Source organism: Bos javanicus, chromosome 8 (assembly GCF_032452875.1).
Source record: "Bos javanicus breed banteng chromosome 8, ARS-OSU_banteng_1.0, whole genome shotgun sequence".
NCBI classification, from domain to species: Eukaryota; Metazoa; Chordata; class Mammalia; order Artiodactyla; family Bovidae; genus Bos; species Bos javanicus.
In genome coordinates, this window is record NC_083875.1 from 39,458,192 (window position 1) to 39,483,748 (window position 25,557).

The 25,557-nt window shown below is 41.2% G+C and overlaps 1 protein-coding gene across 3 annotated transcripts in view; it reads left to right on the forward strand.

Annotated features, from left to right (window-relative positions):
* The first annotated feature begins 12,135 nt into the window (after positions 1-12,135).
* Positions 12,136-25,557, forward strand: part of ERMP1 (endoplasmic reticulum metallopeptidase 1) — a 60,377-nt gene continuing 46,955 nt past the window's right edge. For 2 of the 3 annotated variants that reach the window (XM_061425355.1, XM_061425357.1), the window contains exons 1-4: positions 12,137-12,569; positions 13,895-14,196; positions 17,908-18,035; positions 18,664-18,769. In XM_061425355.1, coding sequence (XP_061281339.1) covers positions 12,220-12,569; positions 13,895-14,196; positions 17,908-18,035; positions 18,664-18,769 — 886 coding nt within the window. In that variant the 5' untranslated portion in view covers positions 12,137-12,219. Of the gene's footprint in view, positions 12,570-13,894; positions 14,197-17,907; positions 18,036-18,663; positions 18,770-25,557 lie in introns of all 3 variants that reach the window. The other variant, XM_061425356.1, reaches the window with a different exon arrangement.

Consider the following 25,557-nt stretch of genomic DNA (forward strand, 5'->3'; position numbering starts at 1 on the left):
CAGGCTGTAGTAAAGAGCACAGATGGAAGCAGTTTGAGTGCAGAACCCATGCTCTTAGCCAGAACACCTTCTGGGTCTGACATTCCTAACTGCTAACAAGATGTGCCAAGGTGCTACACAGTCCTTCTGGCCACTGGGGGTGCAGGAGGGCATGGCAGGTTGGGAGACGGTGGCAGCAGCGATGCTGATCCAATCTTCCTTTAGGTGAGAGGAGGGGCATCTGGCCCAGGCTCTGCTCAGTCAGCCTGTGTGCCATCTTGGGCTTGTGGACCAGAGATGGAAGGCCCTTGACTGCACCGTGGTTTACCATTTCAGTGTATGCAGGAATCACAATTCCAGGGCCCTACCTGCAGGGAGTCAGATGCAATAGGTGGGTAGGACACAGGAAGATGTTTTTAGCAGGTGCCCAAGTAATTCTCATACCACATGGTCCTCAGACTACACTGTGGGAGAGATTTGTTATTCTCATCCCAGGTCCGTTGTTATCCCTTTTCTCCTTCAGGCGTCTCGGAGAAGCACAGTTGCAGAGGTCCCAGTGGAGGTCATATGAAATGGTCCTGGGTCAGAGCCTGCAAGAGAGGTTCTGGGGGCTGCAGGTGGTCTCTGGGGATGCATTCTTAGATGTGCTGAACACTGGCAACATACATGAACATTAATTTTGTTACACGTCTAAAACAGCTGAACTTTGGCCCAGAGTCAGCTTCTTCCACCCCCTAAACTGCTGAGTCACCCACCTCTGTTCTGGCTCTCCTGCCCCTACAGCCCAGGGAGGAAGGCAAACAAAGCCCTGGGCATGTGGCCCTCAAATAAATTCCTAGAGACTTCCAGCTCTCTGGGTTCTCTTCCTCTAATACAAGGAATGCACTATGGATGAGGGAAGAGAAAATGCAAAATCCAAAGCCATTTAAAAGTCTAAGCATGAATTCTTCTCTATTCATGAAAATTCTCCCCTAATTTTTTTTTAATTGGTTCAGCTATTCATTAATTGTTGAATCTTTACCCTAAAACCTTTTAGTCTACAAATGTACTTGTGCTTAGGCCGGAGATGAGGTTTTGACATTGCATTCCCCCGTTGGATCACATCCATGCTGGAATCAATTTAAAAACTGCCTTCCTAAGGATTAAAATGCAGCAGATTTTAAAGTGTCTTCCTAGGCACAGGGTTGAGGAGCCTGAGGCTCTGAAAGGGAACACTGAGATCATGGTAGGAAAGGTGGAAGAGAGAGAAATGAATGAAGAAGAAAAAAATCACCCACAGAAAACCACTGTCATTGTATCCATGTATTTCCTTCCATGTTTTTAATATTCTTAAGTATATCCTTTATTCAATTTTGGCTATTTTTTTCCTTTCTGTTAGTATTTACAACATGAGCATTTCTCCCACATTATCGGATAGACTTTGGCAATGTTGTATTTAATACTACATGATGTCCCACACTCTGGATGTACTATAATTTATTTGACTGGATTTTTATATGCTGAAGTCATTTCCACATATTTGACTTTAATAGATGAGCAATCCTTTTGCATTTAAGAAAATTATTTATTATTTGTTTTTGGCTGTGCTGGGTCTTCATTGCTGCGCAGGCTTTTCTCATGTGGTTCATTGCGGTGGCTTCTTTTGCTGTGGAACACAGGATCTAGGACGTGCAGCTTCGTTAGTTGTGGCACCTGGGCTTAGAATTTGTGACGCCAGGCTCTAGAGCACAGGCTCAATATTTGTGGTGCACAGGCTTAGTAGCTCTGTGGCATGTGGGACGTTCCCGGATCAGGGATCAAACCTTTGTTTCCTGCATTGGCAGGTGGATTCTTTACCAGTGAGTCACCAGGGAACCTGCATATTTCTTTTCCTTTTTTTTTTTTAAGTTTATCACATCAACACATTCCTTCATATGAAAATACTACATCAAAAATTGTGAATTCTTTTAAAGCTCCTGGTACATCTTACCAAATTGCTTTCCAAAAAGGCATTTTGATAGTTATTCCACCTACATCATGTAAGTGCTTATCAATCAAATTTTTGTCAGCATGCATATTGTAATTAAAAATAGAATGCAAGAAGCTTTTTCCATGTGATAAGTTTAAAATGGTCTACATTTTCACATGTGTTCCTTTGATACAAAGGGTGACTGGTTTACATATTTTTCTAATGAGGCATTGATATTTTTCTTGCTGACTTTATATATATTAAGTTAAATATAGCTATTAATTTATAATAAATTATATATATAACAAAATTAGATATGTACATTGAATCTCTCAAGACAGAGGGGATGAGAGACAGTGTATAAGATATTAGTCTCTTGTTTTAAAAACTTGTTTAAAATAATGTTTCAGGTTTGTCATTAGACTTTTCATTGTTTTGGTCATTGTTTTTGATACGCAGAAATTTTGAATTTTATTTGCTCAACATGTGACTTTTTTTCACTTTATGATTTCCTCTAAATCTTTTTTGATTAGAGCCCTTGGCCATTTTAAATCTTAATTATAATTTTTAAATTATGATTACCTTATTTTCTATCAGTTAAAAAGTTGTTCATATTCTGATTTCTACTTGATTTTGGGGGAGTGTAATGTGGCACAAGTTTCCAGTTTTATATTTTCCTCCAAAAGAGCCAGTTTTCTTACCCTGTTGGTTTCCAGAAGGTCTTTTTTAAAAAATTATTTTTTATTGAAGCATAGTTGAATTACAATGTTGTTGATTTCTGCTGTACAGCCAAGTGACTCAGTTATACATAATACACATTTTTTCATATTATCTTCCATTATGGCTTATCACAGAATATCGAATATACTAATAGTTCCCTGTGCTATACAGTAGGACCTTCTTGTTTATCCATTCTCTATACATACCAGTTTGCATGTGCTAATCCCCAGCTCCCACTCTTACACTCTCCTATTTCCCTCCCCATTGGCAATCACCAGTCTATTCTCTATATCCCTTATTCTGTTTCTGTCTCATGCTGCTGCTGCTAAGTTGCTTCAGTCATGTCCAACTCTGTGCGACCCCAGAGATGGCAGCCCACCAGGCTCCCCTGTCCCTGGGATTCTCCAGGCAAGAACACTGGAGTGGGTTGCCATTTCCTTCTCCAATGCATGAAAGTGAAAAGTGAAAGGGAAGTTGCTCAGTCGTGTGTGACTGTTAGTGACCCCATGGACTGCAGCCTAACGGGCTCCTCTGTCCATGGGATTTTCCAGGCAAGAGTTTTACTGGAGTGGGGTGCCATTGCCTTCTCCTTCTGTCTCATAGATAGGTTCATTTGTATCACATTTTAGATTCCATATATAAGTGAAGTCTTTTTCTTTCTGAATTATTCACTTAGTATGACAATCTCTAGTTGCATTCATGTTGTTGTAAATGGCATTATTTTGTTCTTTTTTATGACTGAGTAGTATTCCATTGTATGCATATACCACAGCTTCTTCATCCATTCCTCTTGTTGATGAATGTTCAGGTTGTTTCCATGGCTTGGCTATTGTGAATTGTGCTGTTATGAACATAGCAGTGCATATCTCTTTTTGAGTCATAGTTTTGGGGGCTTCCCTGGTGGATCAGAGGTTAAAGCATCCGCCTGCAATGCAGGAGACCTGGGTTCGATCCCTGGGTCAGGAAGATTCCCTGGAGAAGGAAATGGCAACCCACTCCAGTATTCTTGCCTGGAGAATCCCATGGATGGAGGAGCATGGTGGACTATAATCCATGGGGTCGCAAAGAGTTGGACATGACTGAGCGACTTCACTTTCACTTTCACTTTCTTTGTCTAGATATATGCCCAGGAGTGGGATTGCTGGATCATATGATAATTCTATTTTTAGTTTTCTGGGGAGCCTCCATACTGTTTTCCACAATGGCTACACCAACTTAGATTCCCATCAGTAGTGTAGGAGGGTTCCCTTTTCTCCTTGCCAGCATTTATTATTTGTAGACTTTTTAAGATGGCCATTCTGATTGGTGTGAGGTGATACCTTATTGTAGTTTTGATTTGCATTTCTCTCATAATTAGTGATGTGGAGCATATTTTCATATGTCTATTGGCCATCTGTATTTCTTCTTTGGAGAAATGTCTCCTTAGGTCTTCTGCCCATTCAAAAGGCCTTTTTAGTCAGATATAAGTTCTTTCAAAATTAGAGCATCTCCTTTCTAATTGGCCATGGAAAAGGGTAATTGGACATGGTGGCTTCAGCTATAATGCAACTGGACTGGTTTTCTACCTCCTGTGTGGCCACCAGTGACAGGACACTAAGGAACAGGAGGGACCAGCCTGGAGTTTGAAGGGGAGGTAAGAGTGGTGTACTATCACCCTCGTCCTAGGCTCCAGGGACAGCTCAGCTCATGGGGGTAGAAAAACTCTAAACAAAAGGGGGATTTGCAGATCTGGCTTCTGTGCCCTTGAGAAAGCTCTTTTCTACCACCACTGTTAGCTCCCAGGCTGCCTGGCTTAATGCAGGTTCTTCTTGTAGCTGATACATTGTCACCAGCTCTCAAATATTCCCTTGCAGTGTGGCATAATTGGGAAGACCAATTGTCCATTAGCACCCTGAGGCCCTCACTTAAGCCTGATGGGGCCTGAACCCACCCTCTGACCCCCAAATAAACAAACCAGAAAACAAACTAATGGTATCTCCTGAACCTGGGCATAAGCCCTATTCCTGCACATTTAAACATAGTTGACCCATCCTCACACCACCTCAAGTGAGTACATCTAATCCTGTTGCTGTAGCAATAGGACCTGTCTACAGTATTTATCAAAGATCTCTTTTGCCTTTGGAGTCACTGTTCTTGATTTCTCAGTCTTTGATCCTCTGTTAGCCTCTGACATCTGCTCTGTCTTTTGCAAATGGTTTGGATTCTCTTTCCACCTCTTGGCTTGGCACCTCCCTTGATGTTAAAGTCAGTCCTAGAGAACTTCCACCATATCCCCCCACTAGCCCCTCTTCCAAGGAAGAAGGCGCACAGGTCGTGAGATGACCTCTGTGGAAGACAGAGACTGGCAATTCACCTGAAACCTGACAACTGGCATGCCATGCCCTTCCACTCACCTTGGCCAGGTTAATAGGAAATAATGGAGAGATGGCAAACAGGGACTTGGGACTCTCAGTGCCCATCAAGTTGGTTTAACTTACTTGGTCATAAAGGGACACATTAAAAAAAATAACATGTCTGTCAGGCCAGATGAATTGAGTCAGCCTCACTGATCAGTTCTGTTTGACTGACAACCAGGCTTTTTTTCTACTATGGCACATTGCCTCCCATGGAATATTGTCAGAAATGCTTTGCAAACATTATGTGTTCAGAAAAAGAGGGCTCAAATGACTTAAGTTGTAACCTAGCTCCTGAGAGGTAGAACTTATCCCTAGGTTTTCTGACATCCACCCAGCTCAGCAAGTCACAGTGTAAAGTTTAAAAGACCATGAGATGTTTGAGCCCTACCCCTAGGAACTAGAGACCTTCACATCTTGTCATTCTGTGTTGGTAGAGGCACTTCTGAGGTTTTACCTTCTAAAGATAAGGGAAGTGCTGACTCTTTAGAAGGAGACAAGACAGCAAGAGAGCTGGTTCTTACAAAGGACAATATATATTCATTTCCTCATTCAGTAATATATATTGAGCAATGACCATGGGCTGGGCACAGGACTAAGCACTGGGTACACAGTAACAAAGAAATAAGATAGCCATTGTCTTTGGTCTCATGGGTCTTAAAGACTAAAAAGGATTTTATTGATCTAAAATTATGCTTCTGCCATAAAACTGTTATGATTTCATTTATTCACACAACCAAGAAATATTTATTGACAACATAGTACATATCATGTTTTGTGTTAAGAGAAGGAAATAAAATGGTGAGCAAAGCCAGATATGATTCCTGCCTTAATGGAGCTTACAGTCTAATGAGGAAGATACTAAATAATTACATGCATACAGTTGCTCAGTTGTGTCCAACTCTTTGCGACCCCATGAACCGCAGCACACCAGGCCTCCCTGTCCATCACCAACTCCCGGAGTTTACCCAAATTCATGTTCATTGAGTCAGTGATGCCATCCAACCATCTCATCCTCTTTATCCCCTTCTCCTCCTGCCCTCAACCTTTCCCAGCATCAGGGTCTTTTCAAATGAGTCAGCTCTTCGCATCAGGTGGCCAAAGCATTGGAGTTTCAGCTTCAACATCAGTCCATCCAATAAACACCCAGGACTGATTTCCTTTAGGATGGACTGGTTGGATCTGCTTGCAGTCCAAGGGACTCTCAAGAGTCTTCTCCAACACCACAGTTCAAAAGCATCAATTCTTCAGTGTTCAGCTTTCTTTGTAGTCCAACTCTCACATCCATTAATGACCACTGGAAAAAATGTAGCCTTGACTAGACGGACCTTTGTTGACAAAGTAATGTCTCTGCTTTTTAATAATGCTTTCTAGGTTGGTCACAACTTTGCTTCCAAGGAGTAAGCGTCTTTTAATTTCATGGCTGCGGTCACCATCTGCAGTGATTTTGGAGCCCAGAAAAATAAAGTCAGCCACTGTTTTCCACTGTTTTCCCATCTATTTGCCATGAAGTGATGGGACCGGATGCCATGATCTTCATTTTCTGAATGTTGAGCTTTAAGCCAACTTTTTCACTCTCCACTTTCATCTCCATCAAGAGGATATTTAGTTCTTCTTCACTTTTTGCCATAAGGGTGGTGTCATCTGCATATCTGAGGTTATTGATATTTCCCCTGGCAATCTTGATTTCAGCTCGTGCTTCCTCCAGCCCAGGGTTTCTTATGATGTACTCTGGATAGAAATTAAATAAGCAGGGTGATAATATACAACCTTGATGTATTTCTTTTCCTATTTGGAACCAGCCTGTTGTTCCATGTCCAGTTCTAACTGTTGCTTCCTGACCTGCATATAGGTTTCTCAAGAGGCAGGTCAGGTGGTCTGATATTCTCATTTCTTTCAGAATTTTCCACAGTTTATTGTGATCCACACAGTCAAAGGCTTTGGCATAGTCAATAAAGCAGAAGTAGATGTTTTTCTGGAACTCTCTTGCTTTTTCCATGATCCAGCGGATGTTGGCAATTTGATCTCTGGTTCCTCTGCCTTTTCTAAAACCAGCTTGAACATCTGAAAGTTCATGTATTGCTAAAACCTGGCTTGGAGAATTTTGAGCATTACTTTACTAGCGTGTGAGATGAGTGCAATTGTGCGGTAGTTTGAGCATTCTTTGGCATTGCCTTTCTTTGGGATTGGAATGAAAACTGACCTTTTCCAGTCCTGTGGCCACTGCTGAGTTTTCCAAATTTGTTGGCATGTTGAGTGCAGCACTTTCACAGCATCATCATTTAGGATTTGAGAGAGCTCAACTGGAATTCCATCACCTCCACTACCTTTGTTTGTAGTGATGCTTCCTAAGGCCCACTTGACTTCACATTCCAGGATGTCTGGCTCTAGGTCAGTGATCACACCACTGTGATTATCTGGGTCATGAAGATCTTTTTTGTACAGTTCTTCTGTGTATTCTTGCCATCTCTTCTCAATATCTTCTGCTTCTGTTAGGTCCATACCATTTCTGTCCTTTATTGAGCCCATCTTTGCATGAAATGTTCCCTTGGTATCTCTAATTTCCTTGAAGAGATCTCTAGTCTTTCCCATTCTATTGTTTTCCTCTATTTCTTTGCATTGATTGCTGAGGAAGGCTTTCTTATCTCTCCTTGCTATTCTTTGGAACTCTGTTTTCAGATGCTTATATCTTTCCTTTTCTCTTTTTGCTTTTTGTTTCTCTTCTTTTCACAGCTATTTGTAAGGCCTCCTAAGAGATCCATTTTGCCTTTTTACATTTCTTTTCCATGGGAATGGTCTTCATCCCTGTCTCCTGTACAATGTCACAACCTCCATGGGTAGTTATCATGCACTCTATCAGATCTAGTCCCTTAAATCTGTTTCTCACTTCCACTGTATAATCATAAGGGATTTGATTTAGGTCATACATGAATGGTCTAGTGGTTTTCCTCATTTTCTTAAATTTAAGTCTGAATTTGGCAATAAGGAGCTCATGATCTGAGCCGTGAGATCTTACAATTAGGGGAAACTGGATTCATTAGATTAGGAGGTTCTTGCTTGAGGAAGTTCCACTTAAGCTAAGACTTGAAGGATAAACAGGAGTTAAAACTAGGCAATGAGGGGAGGGAAGAACATTCTAGACAACTCAGCATGTGAGAAGATCCTCTTGTGGAAGGAAAGATGGTGAGCAGGAAGGACTTTGAAAGGCCAGTGTGGCTGGAGAATTGGGAATAAGGAGTGCCCTGGTCTCAAGTGGGCCTAAGTGGTAGGCAGGAGCAGACCAGTCGGGTAGTGCACCTTCCCAGTCAGTCTCTAGGTTAACAGGGTACCACAGCAACTCCATGTTGGAGATGCGGAGCTTTGAAGCAGACAGGCTCCTTGCAGCAGCATGCAGGAAGAAGACTAGATGCTCACTAGGATATACTCTAAAACCAAGGCTCATCCCCCCACAGGGCAACATGGAGGGAGGAATACCTTTTCTAAACCTTCCTTTCCAGAGTGCTATAAGCAATAGGCTGTTTTGGGAGCCGACTAAATTAGATCTAAGTCCTTCATCTGTTACCTGTAAGTTCCTCAGCTATTAAGTGGGAATAAAAATACCTTCTTTTCAGGATTCTTGTGAGAACCAAATGAGATAGTGTATTAAAGCACTTAACACGGTGCTTGGCTCATGGCAGGTATTCGAGAAATAATAGCTATTATTTTTCTTAGTCTGTTAAATGGAGTCAGTGTCTACCTCACATGGTTATGATGATCTGTGATTAGATCACAGTACGTGGAAGCACGAGGCTAGGGCTCCTCTGTGCAGTCCTATTTCTAGTCTGAAGGGCTAGGAGCCTACTATTTTTCAGAGCCTGTTCTAATGCTCCCTGCACAAGCTGGGCCATTGCCTTCATGATGCATAAATGATGACCCTCGTGCGGTCTTTTAAAAGCAGTCTCTCTTCTCACGTTTCCAAGTTTATGGAGATCAGTGGAGAAATAACTCCAGAAAGAATGAAGGAACAGAGCCAAAGCAAAAAGAATACCCAGCTGTGGATGTGACTGGTGATAGAAGCAAGGTCCGATGCTGTAAAGAGCAATATTGCATAGGAACCTGGAATGTCAGGTCCATGAATCAAGGCAAATTGGAAGTGGTCAAACAAGAGATGGCAAGAGTGAAAGTCGACATTCTAGGAATCAGCGAACTGAAATGGACTGGAATGGCTGAATTTAACTCAGATGACCATTATATCTATTACTGCAGGCAGGAATCCCTCAGAAGAAATGGAGTGGCCATCATGGTCAACAAAGAGTCCGAAATGCAATACTTGGATGCAATCTCAAAAATGACAGAATGATCTCTGTTCGTTTCCAAGGCAAACCATTCAATATCACAGTAATCCAAGTCTATGCCCCAACCAGTAACACTGAAGAAGCTGAAGTTGAACGGTTCTATGAAGACCTACAAGATCTTTTAGAACTAACACCCAAAAAAGATGTCCTTTTCATTATAGAGGACTGGAATGCAAAAGTAGGAAGTCAAGAAACACCTGGAGTAGCAGGCAAATTTGGCCTTGGAATACGGAATGAAGCAGGGCAAAGACTAATAGAGTTTTGCCAAGAAAATGCACTGGTCATAACAAACACCCTCTTCGAACAACACAAGAGAAGACTCTACACATGGATATCACCAGATGGTCAACACCGAAATCAGATTGATTATATTCTTTGCAGCCAAAGATGGAGAAGCTCTATACAGTCAGCAAAAACAAGACCAGGAGCTGACTGTGGCTCAGACCATGAACTCCTTATTGCCAAATTCAGACTTAAATTGAAGAAAGTAGGGAAAACCACTAGACCATTCAGGTATGACCTAAATCAAATCCCTTATGATTATACAGTGGAAGTGAGAAATAGATTTAAGGGCCTAGATCTGATAGATAGAGTACCTGATGAACTATGGACTGAGGTTCGTGACATTGTACAGGAGACAGGGATCAAGACCATCCCCCTGGAAAAGAAATGCAAAAAGCAAAATGGCTGTCTGGGGAGGCCTTACAAATAGCTGTGAAAAGAAGAGAAGCCAAAAGCAAAGGAGAAAAGGAAAGATATAAACATCTGAATGCAGAGTTCCAAAGAATAGCAAGGAAAGATAAGAAAGCCTTCTTCAGTGATCAATGCAAAGATATAGAGGAAAACAACAGAATGGAAAAGACTAGGGATCTCTTCAAGAAAATCAGAGATATCAAAGGAACATTTCATGCAAAGATGGGCTCGATAAAGGACAGAAATGGTATGGACCTAACAGAAGCAGAAGATATTAGGAAGAGATGGCAAGAATACACAGAAGAACTGTACAAAAAAGATCTTCACGACCCAGATAATCACGATGGTGTGATCACTGACCTAGAGCCAGACATCCTGGAATGTGAAGTCAAGTGGGCCTTAGAAAGCATCACTATGAACAAAACTAGTGGAGGTGATGGAATTCTAGTTGAGCTATTCCAAATCCTGAAAGAGGATGCTGTGAAAGTGCTGCACTCAATATGCCAGCACATTTGGAAAACTCAGCAGTGGCCACAGGACTGGAAAAGGTCAGTTTTCATTCCAATCCCAAAGAAAGGCAATGCCAAAGAATGCTCAAACTACTGCACAATTGCACTCATCTCACACGCTAGTAAAGTAATGCTCAAAATTCTCCAAGCCAGGTTTCAGCAATACGTGAACCGTGAACTTCCTGATGTTCAAGCTGGTTTTAGAAAAGGCAGAGGAACCAGAGATCAAATTGCCAACATCTGCTGGATCATGGAAAAAGCAAGAGAGTTCCAGAAACACATCTATTTCTGCTTTATTGACTATGCCAAAGCCTTTGACTGTGTGGATCACAATACACTGTGGAAAATTCTGAAAGAGATGGGAATACCAGACCACCTGATCTGCCTCTTGAGAAATTTGTATGCAGGTCAGGAAGCAACAGTTAGAACTGGACATGGAACAACAGGCTGGTTCCAAATAGGAAAAGGAGTTCGTCAAGGCTGTATATTGTCACCCTGCTTATTTAACTTCTATGCAGAGTACATCATGAGAAACGCTGGACTGGAGGAAGCACAAGCTGGAGTCAAGATTGCCGGGAGAAATATCAATAACCTCAGATATGCAGATGACAGCACTCTTATGGCAGAAAGTAAAGAGGAACTAAAAAGCCTCTTGATGGAGGTGAAAGTGGAGAGTGAAAAAGTTGGCTTAAAGCTCAACATTCAGAAAACAAAGATCATGGCATCCGGGCCCATCACTTCATGGGAAATAGATGGGGAAACAGTGGAAACAGTGTCAGACTTTATTTTTCTGGGCTCCAAAATCACTACAGATGGTGACTGCAGCCGTGAAATTAAAAGACGCTTACTCCTTGGAAGGAAAGCTATGACTAACCTAGATAGCATATTGAAAAGCAGAGACATTACTTTGTCAACAAAGGTTCGTCTAGTCAAGGCTGTGGTTTTTCCTGTGGTCATGTATGGAGGTTTGAGTTGGACTGTGAAGAAGGCTGGGTGCTGTAGAATTGATGCTTTTGAAGTGTGGTGTTGGAGAAGACTCTTGAGAGTCCCTTGGACTGCAAGGAGAGCCAACCAGTCCATTCTGAAGGAGATCAGCCTGGGATTTCTTTGGAAGGAATGCTAAAGCTGAAACTCCAGTACTTTGGCCACCTCATGCGAAGAGTTGACTCATTGGAAAAGACTCTGCTGCTGGGAGGGATTGGGGGCAAGAGGAGAAGGGGACGATAGAGGATGAGATGGCTGGATGGCATCACTGACTCGATGGACGCGAGTCTGAGTGAACTCCGGGAGTTGGTGATGGACAGGGAGGCCTGGGGTGCTGCGATTCATGGGGTCGCAAAGAGTCGGACACGACTGAGCGACTGATCTGATCTGATGTTCCATTTATTAATCTGTGTCCCAATGCCAGGCAGGGAACTCCTGCATAAGAAGGCACACCCATCACACCCAGTTGGCTCTGGGCGCTGCCGCTGAGCCTCAGGCAATCTGCCCAAAGAACCTGAGGCGCGGCGCCGCGGGACCGGCCAATCAGAAGAAGTTTGGCCCTCTGCAGTTTCCGTCCGCTCACTAGGAGGCGCTGCGGCCGCCGCGGAGGCTCCCAGAGCTGTAGCGGGCCGGGGCGGTTGGACTGGCTGCTGATTCTCATGGCCATGGAGTGGGCTTCGGAGTCTGGCGCCGTGAGGCGGCACCGCATCGGAGGGGAGCGCCGGGACGGCCCGGCGGCCGCACAGCAACCGGAGAGGGAGGCCCTGGCGCCGGAGCCCCTGGCGGACGCGTGCGGCGGCGGCGCAAGGACGCGGAAGCGGAGCGGGGAGGGGAGCGGTGGCGGCGCGAGACGGGGCACGGGGACCGGACTGTCTGAGGCGCGCGCCGCGCTGGGGCTAGCGCTCTACCTGCTCGCGCTGCGGGCGCTTGTGCAGCTCTCGCTGCGGCAACTCGTGCTCCGAGGGGCAGCTGTTGGCCACCAGGGAGAGTTCGACGCGCACCAAGCCAGGTACTGCCCCTCCCACCAGGCCGGTGCTTTCCTATTCGGCCCGGGGCACCTCATCTGGGTGTACCCGCCCCGCGGGACCGCCCGGGCTCGCCGGCCCTGTCCGGCTGCACGTGGGGTGGAGTGAGGGTGGCCTCGCGTGTCCCCCCTTCTAGAGGTACAATTTAAGGGACGCGGGGCTCGCATTGTCCCCTGTTTAAGCTCGTGTTGCTGGTGGTCAGGGCAATACGTCGGCTTTTCCAGCCACTTTCTGGTTGTTAGTCGTCCCCTATCTCTCAGAGCAACTTACACTTTTACTCGCCCTCCTGCTATACAAACGAAAAGCTGTGAAATTTGTGAACCCAGTTAGGTTTTCGGGGAGGGTTCGGAAGGGAATAATGCAGTGATCTAAGTTTTTGAGGGTACAGGTCTCAAATCTGAGCACTCTGGAGGCTTTCTCTGGAACACGGCACATTCACAATTTTACAGGTTTAGAAGTTCTGAGATTCCTGGAGCTTGTTCTTGGCGTGTCAGGTTTTTTTTTGTTTTAACTAAAACTTTGCTCATTGGTTTAAGTGTGCCAGAAAACGTGAGTTAAGTCAGAGGTTTTGTAAAAACCTAAGTGTAAAAACCAAAGCTCATAAAATCATATGCTTGCAGAGTTTTCAACAACTACTGTGTTTCAAAAAAAACTTTTAAGTACAAAGCACTGGAATCTTATTTTTTTAAAAAGGCTTCCTGAAACACACCTCCGCCCCCCTTTTTACTGATTTGGAATGCAGTGAAAAGACAAAAAAAATTTTTGTTTGTTTTAGGGGTAGAGTTGGTTTAGCCTGAATTGAAGTTACTAGGCCCTATGTGCACACTGGGAGGGCTGAGTCCATTCTTCAAAATAAAAAGTTCTTCTTTGCTTATTTAACCTCTTGACTAAATTGTCTTTGCTCATTGGTTTCTGCTGCTTAGAATCAGTAACCCAGAGTCAATAACCCTCCAGAGTATGACAAAATAAAGTTGTATGCTGTCCTATCTAGCCATCAGCAGTTACGCATTTTGAGTAAACTCCCTGGTCCTTGTATCGTTTCTTTGTGGGTGCTGGGAGAAGTTGGGAGTGGTGTGGGTGGAGAAAACTGAAGGGATGAATTCATGAAAGGCAGAAAAAATGATGGAACTCAGCAAGTGATTTTCACATGTTACCTGAAATATTAAAGGCAGCCTTTTTGTGTGAGAAGAACTTGTTTTATGTCAAAGAACTTGTCTTTTGGGGAGGGAGAGTGTGGAGGGAAAGTTGCTCAAAGTGTTAGTTTTCAGCCAGCATGCCTTGTCATCATGCTTCTTTTCGTTGCTTCCAGGGATTATCTTGAACATATAACATCCATTGGCCCCAGGACTACAGGAAGTCCAGAAAATGAAATTCTGACAGTACATTACCTTTTGGAACAGATTAAACTGATTGAAGCTCAAAGCAACAGCCTTCACAAGATTTCAGTAGATGTACAACGGCCCACAGGCTCCTTTAGCATTGACTTCTTGGGAGGGTTTACAAGCTACTATGACAACATTACCAATGTTGTGGTAAAGCTGGAACCCAGAGATGGAGCCCAGCATGCTGTCCTGGCTAACTGTCATTTTGACTCAGTGGCGAACTCACCAGGTATGTGCCTGTTTTTTGGTCATTTTGAGGTCCTCATAGCCTCCAAAGTTTGTTAACTCCAAACTGCTTGAGTAATTGTGGGACACCATTTTTTGAGACAAACCCTTTTTTCATTGTGGTGGAAGACAGGATAATTAGAATACTATAATTTTGTTTATGATTCTACCTTTTAGTATTCTCTCAAGTGCTTTATTTACTTAATTTTCAAACAGTGCCAGCCGCCCATCTACAGGGCATCGAGTGTTTCTACCAGACTGAAATAGCCTTATCATTGTTACCAGTGTGTGTTCTTGAGTCCTGGAGTTAGGTTCTGCCCCTTCAAGTGTTTACTCAGCTAGGTGTTGTGCTAGGCTCTGGGAATGTGGGATAAAGGAACAGTCTTGGCTTGTATGGGACGTGTAATTGGAGACTCATTCTCCTAGCAGTTTCTTTCAACCTGTTAAGTGAGAATTTTGATCCATCGGGGATGCCATACTCTTAGAGCATGTTAATTATTAATCCATAAATCTTGCCCTGAAAATAGTTTACCAAAATAGAGTACTTGATGTTTAGGACACGGCCTGAAACAATAAATATTTGTTGAATGAATATCTCCTAAATTCAACTTCAGTTTTTTAAAGCAAGATTCCTCAGAGAAAGGTTTTCAGTAGCTGGGGAATGTACATAGGGAAGAATAGAAAATAGCATTTTACAGTGAGATGGCATCTGGTTCAGTCCCCTCATTTGACATAGGAATACACTTAGCTGACTACCACTGATCTGAGACAGGGCCTGGACCTGGGTTTCCTGGCTAGTCGGTTCTTTTAGCTGTATTTGAAAGAAAGGAGAGTATTGGGTTGTAGTTAATGTTCCATTTGGCAAACTACTTAACCTCTTCTTTCCTCAGTTTCTGATCAGAAAAATAGAGAGATAATAGTACTTTCTTAATGGCATTGCTTAGAGGATTAAGTGAGGATTAAATATGAGTGAAATAGTAGACTAGCAACTGGCATGAAAAATCCTTTTTTTTGTTATTAGTATTTATTTAATATTAAGTTCTTCCAGAATGTTTAAACTTAAACCAGGCCCAGTGTAGACATGCAGAGTTATACAAAGTCTAAAATAAAATTTATCTGCTTGATAAAATTTTTTATACTAGGATATCTTTAGTGGGAAATCTTGCCAATTGCATTTAGAATGTAACATGCTTTTTCAAAAATCAGCATGCACTCATGTTTTTTTTACAAAGTCAAAAATACCTTTTTGTGTTGGGGAAATTAGTTGTCTTTTATGTCCAGTTCAAACCAGTAATAAGCATCACCTTTTGCCTACTGTTTTGATGCTTAAAATCTAGGAAGGAACAAATTAACACCATGGTTATTTAAGAGCATTATGTAAGAAAGATGTGTCTACAAGTGTCAGAAACAGTGCTAAATGTTAGAAATCATATATGGAGTCTGGGCATAAGGATGGGATTATTTGGTTACTGGAACCCATTTTTAACTAAAATTTTATAAGGATACCCATGCCAACAATCTCAGGGAAATTTCTGTCATTAATAAATTGTTAAAGATGGTTTTAAAGACATTTATAAAATAGACTATCACCTAAATTTTTTTAGTGGATGAACAAATTGAAGCATGAGTATTTTTTAAGAGTGCTTCTCAGCAAGAGATCTGAAACTTAGGAACTGATATCAGTTAGGAGTAGTGTTACCCACAGAAAGGCCTTAAATACCTTCTTGGGTTTGCATGGTTCCAGGCTATTATTCTGGAGGTGGCTTCAGTTTCAATGATAATTCTAAATGGAAAGGGATGTTGGTTAAGGATACAGCCCTTTTGACACTGTCCTCTAACTTTCCTTCTCTTTCTTAAAGATGTCTGACCCTTCTCTAGGTTTGTTCTCAGACACCAGAGCTATTAAAATAGATGATAAAAGTACAGTTTAACTTTTAATCCACCCTACAGAGATATATATCTTTCAACTTCCATTTGTCTTCTTTTGAATAAAGAAAAATTTTACTGCTTTTTATTTTAAAGTAACTCACAGTCTCAAAGTTAAAGACCATTTATTTCATTTGGTTCTTGAAAGATGGCACTTTTTATTGATAGCTACATGTATTTCCTGCTCGATAGTATTGAGGTAATTATTACTTTGTTTCACTTTGATTAAATTATAGTCCAGTAATCACTACTAAGACAAGTATAGCTAACAGGTAGTTTCTTCTCAAGCAGGAATGAGGTCTTGAATTTAATAGCACCAGAACAAACACTTTAGCTGGCTGCAGAGCAGTCCATAAATGTGTAGAGAAAAGAAGGGAAAACCGACACTGAACGCCTACCACGCATACTAGACACTCTGCGTTACTTTGTCATCCTCACAGCACATCTGTGAGTAGGTGTCGTCAATTTGCCCTTCAGTCCAGGAAGGAGAAAAGGGGCAGAGCTAGAATTGACATCCAAGTCTTTCTTACTCCAAAACCTACACTAATCTCTGTAGCACCCTGCCTCCCAGCATGTAAACCCAGAAATGCTGTTGCCTGGGTTATTACTGTGCCTATTTACTTTGATTATTCTTTAAACTTTTCATTATGGAAAATTTCAAGTGTATACACAATGAATAGTTTAATGAACCTGAGTGTACCTATCACCCAGCTTCAACAGTTCAATCTTGTTTTTTCTGTACTCCCCCACCCCCTCCCCTTGACTATTTTGAAGCAGATCTCAGGTATATCAGTTCCTCTGTAGATATTTTGGGCTGTATCATTGAAAGATAAGAACTCTTTTTTTGACATGCTTATAATACCATGAATTACCTCACGGAAAAACTCAGTAGTAATTCCTTAATACCAGCAAATTGGAATAGGAAATGGCAACCGACTCCCATATTCTTGCCTGGAAAATCCCATGGATAGAGGAGCCTGGCAGGCTTACAGTCCATGGGGTCACACAGAGTCAGACATGACTGAGCATGCTAACGACATCAGCTAATATCCAGTTAGTTCCTTTAATTACCTCTTACGGTACTTTTAAAAGTGTCTAAGTACAAAAGTCACCTTTATAGTCATGTTTAATACCTAAAGTTTCTGAATCAAGAGGTTAAGTGATTTGATAAGGTCCTCTGTTTTATCAATTCTTAGACCTGGGATATTATTAATACTTTGGTCATTACCCCCTTTCCTGTTTCTTATTAGGTGTCTTCTTTATATTTTTCCATCACACGATCCCCTTGGAGAAACTTTTAATATAATGCTACACTATCCAAACTGACCCCTCTAAATGTGGAATGATCTGCAGCTTTTATGATTTTTGGCAGAAAAACTAGCAGGAAAGGAGTGGGTGGCAGTTGGAGATGACATAGGAAACCAGAAGTGAAGATACTACAGAGGATATGAATAAGGATAAATTAAATTGCTTTTGGTGATGAGAATGCCAGTGTTCAGTATTGCTTTAGGTCCCCTCTAGTTGATTAGTTAACAGATACTAACTGAGCAACCGCTGTGGGACCAGGCACAGTTGGAGTTACTGAGAGTAAGTCAGCGAGCAAACCAAAGATCCCTGTCCTCCTGGAGGTCACTGCTGGCAGGTGCAGTTATTACCTGATGATGCCAGAGCGGTGCTACTGCAGATGTTCTGATGCTGCCTTGGTAGGAAAACTCCTTTTCTTGCCATGATGGTTTGTGCTATAAAGGTTTTAAAATCTGAGAAGCAGATCTGTTTTTCTGATTTAAAGGTGCCAGCGATGACGCAGTTAGCTGTTCAGTGATGCTGGAAGTCCTTCGTGTCTTGTCGACATCTTCAGAAGCCTTACATCATGCGGTCATATTTCTCTTTAATGGTGCTGAGGAGAACGTCTTGCAAGTGAGCTTTTACTATTTTAAAGACTAGGCTTGAGTAATAGTGACAATGAGAATAATAATAATGCTAACCCATTGGTTTTGATGGAGTAGTATAAAATGACATGTGAAAGAAATACTGTACTAGGCAGTACTTTAAAAAAAATCGATAGCCACTTATGTATTCATGCTTAATTTTGAAAACTCAGGACAGATCATCTTGTCAGTGTTTAATTCATTAAAGGGCTCTCTGATGGCGTAATTGTTTGCCTCAGGTTTTCTAGAGTTTCAGAGATGCTTTGAGGCAGGCATATGTCATGAGTGCCCAACCATAGGAATAGTGCCTTCTTTTGTTTTGTGCTTTCTTTTGCACAGGCTCACACTTAACTAAAGATGCTATTTGGCTTCACTCGTGGGAATGAGGCCGCCTTCTGTGACGAGTGACTTTCCACTGAGCAAACTGCACACGGCCGTTAGTCAGAGGGATAGAAACAGAGGAAGTCTTTCGATCCTGCCTTTGAAAAAAATGATTGTGCCTTTTTTTTCCTTTTTCTTTGCCTCATCAGCGTAGACGTTCCATCTTTTAAAAAAGCAACATAAAGACTTCAGTGATATTAGATTGTTTACCCAGTATTTGTTTTCTTCTCATTCAGGCCAGTCATGGTTTTATTACCCAGCACCCCTGGGCCAGCCTAGTCCGTGCATTTATTAACTTGGAGGCAGCAGGTGTAGGAGGGAAAGAACTTGTATTCCAAACAGGTACGTGAGGCTATGCATTGTATATTGTAATGCAATTTGTGTTTTTATAGAAGTGGAGAATTTCTGAATGTAAATAATCTAATGAAATGAACCTTCTTTTTAAAGCATGAGATAGTTTTAGCTTGTCTTTTTAAAGTTTTTAACAAAATAATATTTAACGTTGTAAAAATCCGGTAAATCATACTAGAGTTCAGAGCTCAGATTTGTTTAGTTAGGAGATACTGAAATCTGCTGTTGGTAGTTTCATGCTATTATTTTTCTGCTCTTTTAGAAGTGTGTGTAATGCATTTTAGTGAGAGATGTTGCATTTGTTAGAAACTTAATAATGAACACTGTCTTTAGGCATGAGGTGGGCTAAGGGAAGTGAGTAAGGTGATATGGGAACTTTCTAAATATTTTTAGCACTTTTCACAGACATGGTATTGTTTAAGTTATAAAAATATGCTAAGTGTGTCTTCATAACCTAAACAATACACATTTTAATATTCTCCATCCAACTTTAGATTTTTTCCACTCAAATGTATATTTTAACTTCAGTTAAACCTTTGAGAATCTCAAAGTTACGTGGTCAGAAGCAAGGTTCTCCCTTCTTTTCAACTCATAGCTTTCTGCTTACTCTTCATCTGAATAGTGAGAAGAAGCTGCTATGTAATGTCTGTGGGGGTAAGTGGATGACTCACTATTATTCATTTCCCTCTAATTCTTGGATATTGGTCAGGATAGGAGAAACACTTGATATAATAACTACCAGATCAAAAAGCAGCAGGAGAACATTCTGTAAGCAGAGAGGACACTGTGTCTTTCTTTTCTCTGAAAATATCTGGACCACACATGGGCAGGAGTGTGTCTTTTTATAGTTTCTCTCCTGGAAGTATACTATAAGTACCTTCACATCCATGCTTTATTTGTTTATTTTTGGCTGTGGTGGGCCTTCATGGATGCATGCAGGCGAGCAGGGGCCACTCTTCACTGCTGTGCGCGGGCTTCTCATTGTTTTGGCTTCTCATTGCAGAGCACGGGCCCTAGGCGAACGGGCTCCGTAGTTGTAGCTCGTGGGCTTAGTTGCTCCACGGCATGTGAAGTCTTCCAACACCAAGGATCAAACCTGTGTCCCTTGTATTGGCAGGTGGATTCTTATCTACTATTCCAACAGGGAAGTGCCACACGCATTCTTTTTAATTTTTTATCACAGGACCCTGCCCCTGAACTTCTGTAACCCAGAGAAGAACCAGTTTTAAGGTTTAGTCTGTGCCTTTCCTGAATTTTTTCTGTGCATATGTATTAATTCATGCATACATATTCTGTGTGTATATATTAATATATCTTTCATACATATAATCCAGAGAAGTTAAAACACATTTACCTAACTCCTGGGTATATATCCAAAAAAAAAAAAAAACCCCAAACCCCGTTAATTCAAGCATACATGCAGTGTGATGTTTCTAGCAGCATTATTTACAATTGCCAAGATATGGAGGCAACTTGTGTCATCAACAGATGAATAGATAAGTGTGTGTGTGTGTGTGTGTGTGTGTGTGTGTGTGTGTGTGTGTATGTACAGTGAAATACTATTCGGCCATACAAAAGAATGAAATTTTGCCATTTTCAGCAATGTGGATGGACTTGGAGGATATTGTGCAAAGTGAAATAAGACAAAGACAGATACTGTGTGATATCACTTATATGTGAAATCTAAAAAATACAACAAACTAGTGAATATAACAAAGCAGGAGCAGACTCACAGAGCAAAACTAGCAGTTACCAGTGGTGGGGGGCACTCTACAGAGGTGAGGGAGGAAGAGGTACAAACTGTTGAGGGTAGGACAGGCTCAGGGATGCATTGAACAACATGGGGAATATTGCCCATACTTTGCAGTAACTTAGATGCAGTACCCTTTAAAAATTGCGTTCAAAAATTTTAAAAAAAGAGACACATTAACCTAGGGTTAGTGAGAGCAAGACACAAGTCATTTCATTTATTTCTTTACATTTATTGAGTACTCACTTTACTGGTTTAATTTATAGTCCATGCTCTTTCTACTAAATGCAGACAGTTAAGCTCAAGAATCCTACAGTTTACATTTTAGATATATTGGCATTATTATGTTAATAACAGTCACCACTGGATGGTGGGCATTGCTGATGGAGCTGTGGTGTGAGTGACTAGAGGGGAGGATGGGGCAGACTGTGAAAAGCCAATTTGAATTCTCCAGTGCTTCATAAACTTAAAACCAGAGTTGCCATTGCAGCTTTACTTATACTCTTTATAGTTTTCTGTACTGTTTACATTTTTGCATTTCATATGGGCTTCCCTGATAGCCCAGCTGGTAAACAATCCGCTTGCTATGCAGGAAACCCTAGTTCGATTCCTGGGTCAGGAAGTTCTCCTGGAGAAGGGATAGGCTACCCACTCCAGTATTCTTGACTGGGAAATCCCATGGAGGGAGAGGCCTGGTAGGCTACAGTCCATGGGGTCACAAAGAGTCGGACACGACTGAGTGACTTCACTCACTCACTCACCCATTCCAGTATTCTTGGGCTTCCCTGGTGATTCAGATCGTAAAGAATTCACCTGCAATGTGAGAGACCTGGGTTCGTTCCCTGGGTTGGGAAGATCCCCTGGAGAAGGGCATGGCAACCCACTCCAGTATTCTTGCCTGGAGAATCCCCATGGACAGAGAAGCCTAGTGGGATATAGCCCATGGGATCGGGAAGAGTTGGATACAACTGAGTGACTAAGCACAGCACATGATTAGTAATAAAACAAAAAACAGACTTGTTACTAGTTAGCAATATATATATGGCTTAGTGAGTAAAGAATCTACCTATAGTGCAGGAGACAGAGGAGTCGTGGGTTCAATCCCTGGGTCAGGAAGATTCCCTCGAGTAGGAAATGGTACCCAGTCCAGTATTCTTGCCTGAAAATCCAGTGGACAGAGGAGCAATATATATACAGCTTAAGTGTTTTACTTACTCTAGAATAAAATTGCCATATTTCAAAATTAATTTTCTTTGTGAAGGGGCATTCTACAAAAGATTTGTAAAGAATGTTTTTCCCTTTTCTTTGAGTCTTTGTATGCTGTTTTCCCTCTAGATTTTGGTAGTTTATCCTTGTGGCTAAATGCTCTACCCCAAAGCTTTCTGGGCATTTTCGGATGGTCTAATACCTTTCTCAGTATATCTCTCACTTCCCAATGTTCTTGCTACAAAACACTAGCTTTCTCATGGGCATTGCTTTCAGAAAGCTAGTTAGTGTTGCTTCCGTGTCTGAAGAGGCAGGAGGAGGCCTCCTGGGTCTGGAGTCCTGGGGATCACTGCCAGACCAGTCCGTCCTCAGCTTCTGCGGCAGGCGCTTTTATCCTGAACAGTAGTGTTTGTCCTGCCTGGGAATGTTTCAGTTAAAACAGTTTGTACTCTGTAGTGTCCTGTTGTCGCTTCAGAGAGACATTCATTTGGGGAGGTTTTAGTGACTAGAATAATCACTACTACTTAATTTTTTTAAAAAGGGCCAGAATGCATGAAAGAATGGCATAATTTATCAGACTGATGATATATATCATGAGTCAAGGCTTAATTTAATAGATTTGAAGGTGTTACAAAATTCATTGTTTAAAATTTTAAAGTGATTAAACCAGTAATATATGTTCTTTGTAAAGAAATTATATGCTACCAACCTTGAGTAGAAGGAAGCCCATAAACAACGGGGTCAATGAAATCTTTTTTTTTCCCTCTTATGAAAAATATCCATGACCCTGTAATGTTACAACCCAGAGCAAACTATTGCTATAGTTTAGTCCCTATCCTTCTGGGATTTTTTTTTTAATTCATCTCTATATAAATATATAAAATATATACTATATGTAATCTTGAATTTGACTTGAACAAGTCTTTATTGAATTTGTTACAATATGGCTTCTGTTTTATGTTTGATTTTTTTTGTCTGTGAGGTATGTGGGATCTTAGCACCCTGACCAGGGATCAAACCCAGACCCTCTGCATTGGAAGGTGAAGTCTTCACCACTGGACCATCAGGGAAGTCCCCAGTAGTTTTTAGGTATATTCACAGAGTTGTACAGTCATCACTACAATCAATTTCAGAATCTTTTCATCTCCCACTCTTTGGGGTGATAACCCCAAAGAGAAACCCCATACTCATGAGTGGTCTGGCTTCTTTCACTTCTTACAGTATTCGTTGATGCTCATGCATGTTGTAGTGTGTATCAGTACTTCATCCTCTTTTAAAAATTATTATTACTGTTATTTTTTGGCCACACCACATGGCTTGCAGGGATCTTAGTTCACCAACCAGGGATTGAACCTGCACATTTGGCAATGAAGACGTGGAGTCCTGACCTCTGGACCACAAGGGCATTCTTCATTCTTTTTTATGGCTAGATTATATTCCATGTAGGAATATCCTGCATTTCATTGATCCAGTCATCAGTTGATGGACATTTGGGTTGTTTCCACTTTTATGCCATTATGAATAATGCTGCTGTGACCATTTGTGTGTAGTTCTCTGTGTGGTCATGTATTTTTATTTCTTTTGAGTGGATTCCTAAGAATGGAATTACAGGGTTATATGACAAGTTTATGTTCTAACTTTTTGAGAAACTGTTAAACTAAGTTTTATTTTAGAAGAAATGTAAATTCAAATAACAGTAAGAACTTTTTAATAATTAGTTTTGCAAAAGGTAAGTAGAATGATAATGCCCAATTCTGATGAATAGAGAGTAACAGGCATTTTTATACACTATTGCTAGAAGTATAGATTGGTGCAGTTTTGGGGCAGTTTGGCCATATATATCACTTTAAAAAATGTACAGATCCTTCTAGCAGGTCGCCTTGTAGGAATTTATTCTGTGGAAATAGTTGTACACAGATGCATAGATCTAAGTCCTGCATAGTCTTTTTGATTTTTTTTCTTTTTTTATAAGAATGAAAAATTGAAAACACCTTTCAGGTCCATGCATAAGAGACTGTTTATATTAATGGTGAGTTTATTGACATTGAGATCTGCCTTCCCTTATTATCACACATGTGGATAACTTTTGCTTTAAGAAAGATGGGGCTCATTCTTTAAGAAGAAATTAATGCACAAGAAACTGGGAGCATCGTGGGATTTAGATGATGGTAGGAGAAAGACTATAAGGTGAAAATATTTCTCTATGAGATAATTAAGATAAGAGCTTTCTGGGGGAGGCAGGGTAGGTGGTGATAAAGAGCACAGGCTCTATAGTCTGCTGATCCAAGTTCAAATCTCAGTGCTGTACCACTGTAACCTTGGACAAGTCACTCAACCACTCCATACTTCAGTTCCTTATCTGTAAAATTGGGCTAGTATTGGTGTGTACTTTTAGGATGAATAACTACTTGCTAAAAACCTCAAGTCTGTAATTTCTTGTGGAAGAGCTCCCTTTGCCTTTTTTATATCACAGAGACTATCTTAGCATGGAGCTCATCTGTCTTCCCCATCCCAGTCTCTCCAGTTTTCCCTTTTACACCATCACTGGACCTGTCTGTGGCCTGTAGGCCTCCATGGACAATCAGTGAGAGCCTAGGGTAGAGCTGGAGCACTGCTGTACAGCCATGGCATCTGTAAAGGGTCAAAGGCCAGGTAGCAGCTACTCAAAACCTTTTCCTATTGATGGATCTTATGGTTTTCTCAAGTATTTTTTATTGTACAGTGCATAAATTGAACTTTTATCTTTAGGTGTCTATTTCATCATTGATTGGTTGATTGGCTGTATTGGGTCTTAGTTGTGGCAGACAGGATCTTCTGTTACTGTGTGCGGGCTTAGATGCTCCGTGGCATGTGGGATCTTAGTTCCCTGACCAGGGATTGAACCTAAGTCCCCGGAATTGGAAGGTGGATTCTTAACCACTGGACCATTAGGAAAGCCCCTATGTCATGTTTTTTTATAAGCTAAGAAAAGTGCACAGCTCTGAATGCTCAGCTTAATGAATTTTTATAGACTGAGTAAGTAATGTAACTAGAACCCAGATCAAGATTGAGAGTATTTTGGTTGCTTCCAGAAGCCTCTGCTGTGGTCCCTTCTCAGTCATTCCTTCCCCAGGATCACCGTATTTTAACTTGTTTCTTGGTAGATTTAATCTTGCTTGTGTTTGAACTTTAAATTGACTCATACATAGTATTTCTTTTGTGTGTGGCTTTTTTTTCTCAGTATTATGTTTGTAAGATTCATCTGTGTTACGTTTAGTTCATTCTTTTTCATTGCCAGATAATACTCCATTCACAAGGATATCCATTGTAGTAGTGATGTTAGATTGTTTCTAGGCTTTGGCTCTTATGAGTGGTCTTATGAACATTCTTAATGAGTGTCTTTCATATACATGTTTGTGTATGCACATTTCTTAGTGAAACTAGAGTCATAAAGTGTGTGTAGTCTCAGCTTTGGTAGATAGTTTTGGTAAATAAATGCCATGCTGAGATGCAAAAATCCTAAAAAAAAAAAAATTAGTAAACTGAATCCAGCCATGTATCAATATGTGTATTTATATGTATATGTGTACATACAAAAAAGGTAATGTTTCCAACCAGGTTGAGCTTATTTCAGGAATATAAGATTTTTTCAACTTTCAGGTATACAATATAGTGACCCAGTATTTGCATGTGTTGCAAAATGATCATCAATAAGTCTAGTTAACATCCATTACCATACAGATGCAGATGTTTTTTCCTTACGTTGAGAAGGTTTAAGATGTTTTCTTATCAACTTTGTTAAAATTAAAAAAAATTAACTGGAAGATAATTGCTTGACAGTGTT